The 12,143-nt window shown below is 47.7% G+C and overlaps 1 protein-coding gene across 2 annotated transcripts in view; it reads left to right on the plus strand.

The window, feature by feature from the left end:
* Window positions 1-1,417: 1,417 nt before the first annotated feature.
* The window catches only part of LOC120369299, a 79,588-nt gene continuing 68,862 nt past the window's right edge, over window positions 1,418-12,143 (plus strand). The window contains exon 1 of one of the 2 annotated variants that reach the window (XM_039482455.1): window positions 1,418-1,761. In XM_039482455.1, coding sequence (XP_039338389.1) covers window positions 1,713-1,761 — 49 coding nt within the window. In that variant the 5' untranslated portion in view covers window positions 1,418-1,712. The remainder of the gene's footprint in view (window positions 1,762-12,143) is intronic. The other variant, XM_039482454.1, reaches the window with a different exon arrangement.

Raw genomic sequence — 12,143 nt, forward strand, 5'->3', positions numbered from 1 at the left:
TATTAGAAGAGAATGCGCCCATTAGTTCTGGGTGCACCTACACCACTTGCCTCTCAGCCCATGGAGCACAGATCTTGTTGCCACAGATTTTAAAAGGGCCTGGTGTTAGGCAAGTGCTAGCAGTGCAGACCCCCTGCAGTCGGGTCTGAGAGGCTCACCTAGTGTCTGGGTGAGGAAGAAAGTGGTTGTGATTAACGGAGCTCTAACATTGGTTTCGGAGCAATAATAATACTAAAATGAGACCTTCTTTGGTTTCTGCAACAGAAAGCTATATTTTATTTCATGTAATGACCTCTTTAAAAGTGTAGCTGGTGTAATCAACACAGCTCCAGTGATTTCAATAGAGAAAAACTGATTTCCCCTAGCAAAGGATCTGGCCCATGATGTTTATTTCAAAGGAAAGGGATAAAGAAAGGCATCTGGGGGAGAGGGATATGAGAGCTGGGGGGCAGCTGGACTGGATCATTTCCAACACTTCCCCACCTGTTTGATTTTTTCCATGCATTTGCAACTACTAATTCATCTGAGGCCCCCAACCACACCCAGCCCAAATTCAGCAACTGGAAAAATACAACACCTAGCAACAGATCTTGTCTGGGTCTGGCCCTGACAATTTTCATTCGGGCACAACACCCATGGAAGGCAGCAGAGTTACTCTGGTTTGACCCTGGTGTAATGGCAGAATACATCCCAAAGGCTTTGAAGTCAATGTGAGTTTGGTCAGAGAGGGAAGTGGACTGTGGCAATCTCTTAGCAAATATACAGGAGAGGCTTTGTTTGGACTGTGGTGGATTTTAGGGTTTCCTTTCTTTGTGGTTTGTTTTGCACTGTCTTAACCCAGTGTCTGAGACATGTACATGGCCAACACTAGGCCTGTACATACAGCTTTGGTCAGGTACAAATCACAGGGCCCTGCTCCCAGCTAGCTATGCAGTTCTCCAGGAAAGCTACAGATCAGCACTATAACTGTTTGGTTATGACCAGAGCACTTCAGCTCGCCTTGAAGTTTTATGATCATTTCACAAACACTGGATCACTAAGGTTTGCAGTGAACTCTCCAATCGAAGCCAGTGGAACTGGAATTAATTTAGTTCTCCCCCCACCCCCCTTAATAGCGTCCTGTAGCCATGTTAAATCAAGGCAGGGATCTGTATTACCCAGGAACACACTGTGGAGAAAAAACCCAAATCACATTCCATGCTTTCCCTCCCTCTCTCCTCTTCGAAACCCACTGGCGATGTGGGTTGTTTGTTGCCCTTATGCAAGCGCTCAGGCATTTCTGTCCCGGGGGGGCTCGGATAGGGAAGGTATCACCCCCTCCAGTCACTGGCTTATCAGCCCAGGGAGATGGAAAGGGAGCAGCCTGTGGAATGTCAGGCCCTGCTGGCTGCGCGCCCATATACAGTTCAGCAACCTCGGCGAGAACAGCCCCGGCTGCCGCTGCGGCTGCCACTCGGGTTATTTCCTCTGGGCTCAGCGGCAGCCTGCAGAGCTCTGCAAAGGGGAGGGGTTTCTTCGCTCCCTCCCTCCCGAGGGGGGTCCTGCCCCAGCCCCAGCCCCAGCGATGGGACGGGAGTCAGGACCAGCCCGGGGCCGGTTTAATTGAAAGCAAACCGTGGCGGCTCCACGGGAGGCGAGAGCGCTGGCAGGATGCCCCGGGCTGGCGCCCCCGCTCCCAGCTGTCAGTGAAGGAGCGAAGCTTTGCGGCCGGGATGTTCAGCTGGCACAGGAGCTTCACCCTGGGAGCGCCCTGGAGACAAGGTGAGTCCGGGTCTGCCCCGCACCAGCCCCCGAGGTCGGAGCGAGGCCGCGGCACGGAGGTAAAGCCGATCGGGGCGCGCCTGGCTGGGGGGGTTGTGGCGGAGACAGCGGCTGCGTAGCCTAGCAACGCGGCCGTGAAAGGCAGATTGGGGAGCGGGTCTGAGCGCCTGCGAGCCCCACTGATCAATTGCGCTCAGCACCTGGCCGGAATGGTCCGAAAAGAAGCGAATTCCAGGCGTGTCCTCAGGTCCGAGAGCAGAGCCAGAGGCACATATCCCGCCTCGGCTGCCTCTTCAACCGCCGAGACTGCACCAGCCCCGGGGCCAGTGCGAGCCTGGCCACTGACTGCACCGGAGTTTGGGTTTGGGTCAGGCTGCCTGACAGCCAGCACCAGCCTCTCACCTTTCTACAGAGTCGGGCCTGACAAAGAGGGTCCCGGCCCGGGAGTGGCTGATGACAATAAACCTTCTGGCTGTAGATCTAGTTCCCCATTAAACGCTGCACTGGCGGCGGCTTTGTGACTGGCTTTGTCCCAGCCCAGGTGAAGCCTGGGCCATTCCGCAGCACCACCTGCATGACAAACATTTGCTCAGGGCTTTCCAATGCAGTCGTAGAAACGTGAGCTTGTGAACCCTGGCCGGACACGAGCCAGCACTAGAGGGAAGTTTTTTTCTTTAAAAGATAACTTGGAACAAAATTAGTGGACACCCCTTCCCCCCTCCCCAGGAAAAAAACAAAAAAACTGGCCATTTTAGGACTCCAAGGGAGTAGGAGGAGAAAGAAAAAAAGCAAATGGTTGAGTTCAGACGCTTTGCAGCTCAAACTGAAATAACTTTCTGTCTATGGCAGGGTTTTGTAACTAATGTTAGAACTAAAATGCAGGGAGTGATTAAGGTGGTTGTATCACTCCAGATGACTAAAGAGCCCCCCCTACCCCCAAAAAAACAGCAGCCTAGGGGGATAAAAATACAGGACTAGAATCCAAACGGTCTTCCTCTGGATTTACACTGGTGTAACTATACTGACGTACCACGAGTTTTGTGGCAATGTAACTCCGATCACAATCTGGCCCCAGTTACTCTACTGGGTGCTAATACTATGTATTTCTCTGGGTGGCACTGCCTGATTGCTTGTGTGCTCCAAGCATACTTGTAGGGAATTCCAAAAGAGTCTATTCTCTCAGCCCCTCTGTTCAGTGTATGCCAGGCATACACTGGGGGACACAGTTGGGGTACCATAGTAAATTAGACACTGCTTTATGTCACCTTCACACAAAAAAGGTGCAGTTATCTTGATTTCACAGTGCTTTGGGACTCAGGTAAGATGGCCATGGCTGAAGCTGAGTCCAGATGTGATGGATGTGGCATGGAGTTTGCCCAACATTTGTTATTGAATTTTGTAATCTTCAAGATCCACAAGTAAGAGCCAGGGACAGAAATACTATTCCAGCCTCATTTACCAGGAAACTCTGGGCTAAACCTGCATAGCTCCATTGAAGTCAATAGATTGAGCTGATAGTAGCTGAGCTATTCCACTGATAAGGCAACACTTTTCACCAGCACCAAAAGCCAACTCTTGTTAAAAATAGGGATGAAAGATAATGAAATTGTTTGAGGAAGTGGAAAAATCAGAGGTGGCTGTGGAGATAGGTTACCTGCATTTAAGTATGCGTTGCACAAAAACTCCTGCAGGCTAGTAAGTCTAGTGTGACCTCTAGTCCTAGGCTGACTTATACTCCCTGAGAGCTGGTTTCATTCCTCTCTCATATGCACTCCATAACAATGAGCCAAACTTCTGGGACTTTGGATTACTCCAATGCACTCAACAATGAGTGACTCTTAGCTGCAGCTGATGTAGAATGTAGCTGCTCACTTGCTTGTGGCATTGGTGGCTGGGATGCTCTCCCATCCTGGTGGCTGCCAGGGACCAAACTGGCCCTAATGCAAGTTAGAACCCCAGCGGGTGGTCAGGACTGCTGCTCCCATAAGCACTGGTGGATAATAGTTCCCTAGAGCAAATCTGCTAGCTAGGATCCAGGAAGTTTTTGGAAAGTGTAGGGGACAATTTCCTGGTGCAAATTCTGGAGGAACCAACTAGGGGCAGAGCTCTTCTTGACCTGCTGCTCACAAACAGGGAAGAATTAATAGGGGAAGCAAAAGTGGATGGGAACCTGGGAAGCAGTGACCATGAGATGGTCAAGTTCAGGATCCTGACACAAGGAAGAAAGGAGAGCAGCAAAATACAGACCCTGGACTTCAGAAAAGCAGACTTTGACTCCATCAGGGAACTGATGTGCAGGATCCCCTGGGAGAATAACATGAGGGGGAAAGGAGTCCAGGAGAGCTGGCTGTATTTCAAAGAATCCTTATTGAGGTTGCAGGAACAAAGGTGTAGAAAGAATAATAAATATGGCAGGCGACCAGTTTGGCTTAACAGTGAAATCCTTGCTGATCTTAAACACAAAAAAAAAGCTTACAAGAAGTGGGAGATTGGACAAATGACAAGAGAGGAGTATAAAAATATTGCTGAGGTGTGCAGGAGTGAAATCAGGAAGGCCAAATCACACTTGGAGTTGCAGCTAACAAGAGATGTTAAGAGTAACAAGAAGGGTTTCTTCAGGTATGTTAGCAACAAGAAGAAGGTCAAGGAAAGTGTGGGCCCCTTACTGAATGAGGGAGGCAACCTAGTGACAGAGGATGTGGAAAAAAACTAATGTACACAATGCTTTTTTTGCCTCTGTCTTCACGAACAAGGTCAGCTCCCAGACTGCTTCACTGGGCAGCAAGGCATGGGGAGGAGGTGACCAGCCCTCTGTGGAGAAAGAAGTGGTTCAGGACTATTTAGAAAAGTTGGACAAGCACAAGTCCATGGGGCTGGATGCGCTGCATCCGAGGGTGCTAAACGAGTTGGCAGATGTGATTGCAGAGACATTGGCTATTATCTTTGAAAACTCATGGCGATTGGGGGAGGTCCTGGATGACTGGAAAAAGGCTAATGTAGTGCCCATCTTTAAAAAAGGGAAGAAGGAGGATCTGGGGAACTACATGCCAGTCAGCCTCACCTCAGTCTCAGGAAAAATCATGGAGCAGGTCCTCAAGGAATCAATTCTGAAGCACTTAGAGGAGAGGAAAGTGATCAGGAACAGTCAGCATGGATTCACCAAGGCAAGTCATGCCTGACTAACCTAATTGTCTTCTATGATGAGATAACTGGCTTTGTGGATGAGGGGAAAGCAGTGGATGTGCTATTCCTTGACTTTAGCAAAGCTTTTGATACTGTCTCCCACAGTATTCTTGCTGGCAAGTTAAAAAAGTATGGGCTGGATGAATGGACGATAAGGTGGATAGAAAGCTGGTTAGATCGTCAGGCTCAGCAGGTAGCGTTCAATGGCTCCATGTCTAGTTGGCAGCTGATATCAAGCAGAGTGCCCCAAGGGTCGGTCCTGGGGCCAGTTTTGTTCAATATCTTCATTAAAGATCTGGAGCAGGGGGCGGCAACCTTTCAGCAGTGGTGTGCTGAGTCTTCATGTATACACTCTAATTTAAGTCTTCACATGCTGGTAATACATTTTAACGTTTTTTTAGAAAGTCTCTCTATAAGTCTATAATATATAACCAAAGAAGGTTTTCAAAATGTTTCAGAAGCTTTATTTAAAATTAAATTAAAATGCAGATCTTATTAGTTTAGTGTGATCCTTGCCCTTGCTTTTCCTTGCTGAGTTTTCCAATGTCTGGTGGTACGAATTTGGATACTTTAAGCTGCATACAGGCTTCTGAGTGATCAGTTGTTAACCAGCTGGAACCCCAGATCGGCAGCTGAGGTTAGTGGAGCTAGCGGCTGGTAGGGCTGAGCAGGGCCGGAGGCCTGGACCCTCTCTGGCAAGGGGCCTGAGTGGAACTCCAACCAGAAGCAAGGTGAGTGGGGATGCGGCAGGGACCCCGGCTGGCCAGCAGCTGGAACCCCAGAGCGGGGGTGGGCTGAGTGGGTCAGCCCGCTCAGCTCTGGGGTTTCGGTAGTGGGCTGAGTATTTCCGCCCACCACGCTCTGGGGTTTCAGCTGCTGGCTCCTGCCAGCCAGGGTCTTAGCCCACTGCCAGCCTGGGGTTCCTTCACCCAGGCCAGCAGCGTGTGCTGAGTGGGAGCGGCGGTGGGACCCCGGCAGGCAGGAGCTGGCGGTGGAAACCCCAGAGCGGAGGCGGGCTGAGCCGCTCAGCCCTCCTTGCTCTGGGGTTTCGGCCACTGGCTCCTGCCAGCCGGGATCTCAGCCTGCTGCCAGCCTGGGGTTCCTTCACCCAGGCCAGCAGCGGGTGCTGAGTGGGACTGGCGGTGAGACCCCAGCTGGCAAGGGGCCAGCAGTGGGAACCCCAGAGCGGCACTCAGCCTGCTGCCGCTCTGGGGTTTCAGGTGCCGGCTCCTGCCAGCTGGGGTCACAGCCCGCTACCAGCCTGGGGTTCCTTCCTCCAGGCCAGAAGTGGGTGCTGAGTGGGACCGGCGGCAGGACCCCAGCTGGCAAGGGGCCAGCAGTGGGAACCCCAGAGTGGCGGTGGGCTGAGTGGCTCAGCCCGCTCCGCATGCCATCAAAAATCAATTTGTGTGCCACCTTTGGCATATGTGCCGTAGGTTGCCGACCCCTGATCTGGAGGATGGCGTGGACTGCACCCTCAGCAAGTTTGCAGATGACACTAATCTGGAAGGAGTGGTAGATTCGTTGGTGGGTAGGGATAGGATACAGAGGGACCTAGACAAATCGGAGGACTGGGCCAAAAGAAATCTGATGAGGTTCAACAAGGACAAGTGCAGAGTCCTGCACTTAGGACAGAAGAATCCCATGCACTGCTACAGACTAGGGACCGAATGGCTAGGCAGCAGTTCTGCAGAGAAAGACCTAGGGGTTACAGAAGCTGGATATTAATCAACAGTGTGCCCTTGTTGCCAAGAAGGCTAATGGCATTTTGGGCTGTATAAGTAGATCGAGGGACATGATCATTCCCCTCTATTCGACATTGGTAAGGCCTCATCTGGAGTACCATGTCCAGTTTTGGGCCCCACACTACAATAAGGATGTCGAAAAATTGGAAAGAGTCCAGCGGAGGGCAACAAAAATGATTAAGGGGCTGGAGCACATGACTTATGAGGAAAGGCTGAGGGAACTGGGATTGTTTAGTGTGCAGAAGAGAAGAATGAGGGGGGATTTGATAGCTGCTTTCAACTACCTGAAAGGGGGTTCCAAAGAGGATGGATCTAGACTGTTTTCAGTGTTAGCAGATGACAGAACAAGGAGTAATGGTCTCAAGTTGCAGTGGGGGAGGTTTAGGTTGGATGTTAGGAAAATCTTTTTCACTAGAAGGGTGGTGAAGCACTGGAATGGGTTACCTAGGGAGATGGTGGAATCTCCTTCCTTAGAGGTTTTTAAGGTCAGGCTTGACAAAGCCCTGGCTGGGATGATTTAGTTGGGAATTGGTCCTGCTTTGAGCAGGGGGTTGGACTAGATGATCTCCTCAGGTCCCTTCCAACCCTGATATTCTATGATTCTATGATTGCTGGAGCACATTGCTAGGCCAGCGTAGATTAGAATGTGTTTACCCAAAGGTAGAGAAAGCTTTCTTGAAGAGATTCTAGAGCAAATGCTGGTGTTACTGCTGGGAGTAGGATCCCAGCCCCACCCAGAAACCTGAAAAATGTGTGAATTATACTTTTTTGCCTGGGGGTAATTTGTCCATAAACCAGATTTTCTTTCCCCAAACTATCATGTGACTGTAACATAGCGAATTCTGCAAGAAGGGAATATTACTAATCCCCATAGATGTGCCACTCACCACACGGACTCCAGTGCATGAGTAGGAGGAGATCTGGGCAGGAAAAGAGACCCCTCACACAGGGCATTGAAAGAGAAACCTGGTCAGTTTCTGTGAGCTACAGAGCTCACACCCAGGGTGAATTTCCCTAAGGCTTGGGGGATAGTGGTGATTCAGATTCAGTACCCTGATTTGGGTCCCATCTCTGCTAAGAGCAGACAAGAATTTGCTGTGTTTCTTGGAAGTTCTGTGGCAGGGCTATAAAGCCACATCTATGAGTGCAGCTTTGGAGAGAGAATGAAACCCAAACCTCTCCATTGCTGCCTGCTGGTGTCCTCTCTGCATGTCTAATGTACCTGTCAGCAGCTAGATGCTGCTGGGTGAGAGAAAGTGAACGGGTGTGTGAGGAGCAAAGAATGATGGCTAGTGGAGAAAGGTAAAAGGCTTAAGCCAGGGATAGTCAGTTTGTTTTTATCAAGATCCAAATTTTTTGGTCAAGGTATAGTCAAGGTCCAGACTCCAGTGAAAATAATAATAAAAAAAGAACAATAATTATAATAATAAGTAAATAAAAAGATTTTGGGGTCCGTTCAAAAGCATCTCGAGGTCTGGATTTGGCCCACAGTCCTGCTGACTAACTCTGGCTTAAGCCCTCAAAATCCTTAATGCTGTGAAGAAAAGCATGGACAGATCCAACTACTCTCTAGCATACACCAGTCTCAATCTCTGTTAACATCACAACCATCCCTTTTAAGGAACAGGCCCAGGGAAGCAGACGAGGCAGCAGTAGTAATACTGGTGGTACCCCCCTCAAAAGGCAGTTTAAGACAATTTGCAACAATCCCCTTTGTACTCATGAGAACTGAGGGTCTGTCTCTTCTTTGAAGTAAGACACCATGCTGAGGTTCGGTCTACACTAACTTACCTCAGTATAACCACATTCAAACTTTTTGGTGCTTCCTTGACCTGAAGCCAAACTCCAAATGGCCCTGCCACGGGTATAGTCTGTCACACGCTGAATGAGGAGATATCGCTGCACAGCTAGGTCTGTCATAGAATCATAGAATCATAGAATCTCAGGGTTGGAAGGGACCTCAGGAGGTCATCTAGTCCAACCCCCTGCTCAAAGCAGGACCAAACCCAACTAAATCATCCCAGCCAAGGCTTTGTCAAGCCTGACCTTAAAAATCTCTAAGGAAGGAGATTCCACTACCTCCCTAGGTAACCCATTCCAGTTCTTCACCACCCTACTAGTGAAAAAGTTTTTCCTAATATCCAGCCTAAACCTCCCCCTCTGCAACTTGAGACCATTACTCCTTGTTCTGTCATCTTCTACCACTAAGAACAGTCTAGATCCATCCTCTTTGGAACCCCCTTTCAGGTAGTTGAAAGCAGCTATCAAATCCCCCCTCATTCTTCTCTTCTGCAGACTAAACAATCCCAGTTCCCTCAGCCTCTCCTCATAAGTCATGTGCTCCAGCCCCCTAATCATTTTTGTTGCCCTCCGCTGGACTCTCTCCAATTTATCCACATCCTTCTTGTAGTGTGGGGCCCAAAACTGGACACAGTACTCCAAATGAGGCCTCACCAGTGCTGAGTAGAGGGGAATGATCACATCCCTTGATCTGCTGGAAATGCCCCTACTTATACAACCCAAAATGCCATTAGCCTTCTTGGCAACAAGGGCACACTGTTGACTCATATTCAGCTTTTCGTCCACCGTAACCCCTAGGTCCTTTTCTGCAGAACTGCTACCCAGCCATTCGGTCCCTAGTCTGTAGCAGTGCATGGGATTCTTCCGTCCTAAGTGCAGGACTCTGCACTTGTCCTGTCGGTAATAGGAGATGGGTTTCAGAGTCCATTAATGGCTAACCTGCATGTTTAAGTAGAGCAACCATGGCGCTGTGAGGAGGGAGTTGTAGGGTCCCTATGGCATTCCCAGTTAAGGAGACAGAACATTTGCTTGCACTGATTTCCTATTTCTTAACCTTGAAAAGGCCTCTGCTCCCCCTCTCATTTTATGGTGAATTCAGGAAGCTTTAGTTATACAGGACTGGAAATCAGAAAGACCTTCCAGATTGTCTAACCCTGGCATCAAGCGCAGAGTAAGAGTTTTATCTGTCCTAGTCCTTCATGTGCTCCCTCTATGTTCCTCCAGCAATGGTGCCTCACTGACATATCTGGGCAGATTATTCCAGTGCCGTCCCCTCCACCCCCCATCATAAGAACATAAGAATGGCCATACTGGATCAGACCAAAGATCCATTTAGCCAGTATCCTGTCTTAGTTCTGACAGTGGCCAATGCCAGGTGCCCCAGAGGGAATGAACAGAACAGGTAACCATCAAGTGATCCATCCCCTGTCGCCCATTTCCAGCTTCTGGCAAACAGAGGTTAGGGACACCATCCCTACCCATCCTGGCTAATAGCCATTGATGGACCTATCCTCCATGAATTAATCTAGTTCTTTTTTGAACCCTGTTATAGTCTTGGCCTTCATAATATCCTCTGGCAAGGAGATCCCCAGGTTGACTGTATATTGTGTGAAAAAATACTTCATTTTGTTTGTTTTAAACCTGCTGCCTATTCATTTCATTTGGTGACCCCTAGTTATTTTGTTATGAGGAGTAAATAACACTTCCTTATTTACTTTCTCCACACCAGTCATGATTTTATAGACCTCTATCATATCCCCCTTTAGTCATCTCTTTTCCAAGCTGAAGAGTCCAGTCTTATTAATCTCTCTTCATATAGCAGCTGTTCCATACTCCTAATCATATTAATTGCCCCTGTTGAAGCTGTCATGCTTCTGGCATTTCCATGTATGGGTTAATGATGTGCTAGGGCACCTAGGAGTCTTTTTTCATTATTATTTAGATCTAAATAAATAAATGAGTGATGGGCTTGATGCAGAAGTTTTTGGGTGAGGTTCTATGGTGGAGCTCAGACTAGATTAGGCCCTTCTGACTTTAAAAGCGACGACTCTATTAATCAATAAATTTGGGCTTATTCCAGTAATAAATAGGATAATCCAGCTGAGCAGTGTTGGTTCCTGCTGTGCACTGATGGCTTCAGCTAAAGGGTCTGTAACTCAACAGACCCATTGCCCTGCTCCAAGAAACTAGTTGGCCAGCTGAAAAATCTCATGTGGGTTTTCCACTCAGGAAGCCATTTCCTCTTTTATTCTACCATCTATCTATGCCTATAAACTTTTCATCTCCCTTTCCCCAGTGTCACTGCCTCTCAAGTGTTTATATACAATCCTCACTCTCTCAGTCTCTTGTAAGCTGTACACGTTGTTAACTTAACACCTCATATGTAAAATTCCCTTATTATTTTTGTCGTCCTTCACGAACCCCGTCCCCCCAGTGTTTTCCCCAGGAATTGAAATTAGGACGGGTGTTTGAATATACAGAAGGGATGACGGCTGATGAGGGGTGAGACTGTGAGGGTGCAGGTGGATTGTATGGCATGATAGTAAAATCTGAAAAATGTTTCACGACCATTTTATTAGATTTAACTTGTGTTTTAAAGTCATCACACAAATTAAAGCTGGCTACTCAAGCCTACTATGAAGCACTATAGCTACATCCTTCTTGGTTTCTTCTTGTAATTTTGCACAACTCTGTTAATGAACTTCTCGAATACAGTGTGTTCATCTTTGGTGACTTCTCATGTATCTGATACTTCCAGCCCTTCATGATATGCTCATGATCAGGCAGAACTTGGAAGGTGACTCCTTTTCAAACACAAAATTCTATTCAATGAGGAAAAAGAATGCTCAGCTGTAGCTGTTATGCCTGGGAGTAGCAAGAGATGAATTCCTACTTCTTTCATTCCAGGAAACATAGCTCAAAGTTTGGGTCATGATAATAAAGAAGTTGAAGTCAAATTTTCATTTGTTCATCATATGATATTCCACTCTGTGTTCAAATTCTTTATTCTGTCCTGATTACATAGCATCCCCATTGCTGGTAGTGCCTCACTCTCCACTCAACTGTCGGTGTTTTATGAGACAGGCATCTGTAATAGCTATGTAAAGGTTGAGTAGAATCCAAAAGTTGCTGTTGTAGATTTGTAAGAATCAAATCAGTGTACTTTTTCAGCTGGCTTGACAAGAAGCATTTGTTCTCTTCACTTAATGAGTCAATATTAAGTGCCTTAATTAGTCAACTTCTGAACTGAAATCCTTGCTTCTTCCAGTACATTTTCAATGGCTCTCTCTCTGATTGATCCAAGTGTAGCTTCTATTGCTGGACAAAGATCTACTACTGTTGTAGCAGATGCCTGGATGGCATTGTTTAATGACCCAAGAGGTTTCAACAGTAGACTTACAAGAGAGAGATTGGCAAAAGTCTTCTCTGAACTTAGTAGCATAAGTAGTACACCAGCCTCACTACTTAGATCCATCCCATCTTGGTAGATACTTTCCAGAGCCAATAATAATGTTTGCAATAATTTTAAGACAACAGCCACAGATCGTTTATGAGAAAGCCTGCAGATTTTCCCAAGTTGGACTCATTTGAACTTTAAGATGTTCAGTCCTTTTGGACTCTTGCTGGAAAAAAAAAGAGCATAATGAAGAAATT

The sequence above is a fragment of the Mauremys reevesii genome, linkage group 7 (assembly GCF_016161935.1).
Source record: "Mauremys reevesii isolate NIE-2019 linkage group 7, ASM1616193v1, whole genome shotgun sequence".
Classification (NCBI taxonomy): domain Eukaryota; kingdom Metazoa; phylum Chordata; order Testudines; family Geoemydidae; genus Mauremys; species Mauremys reevesii.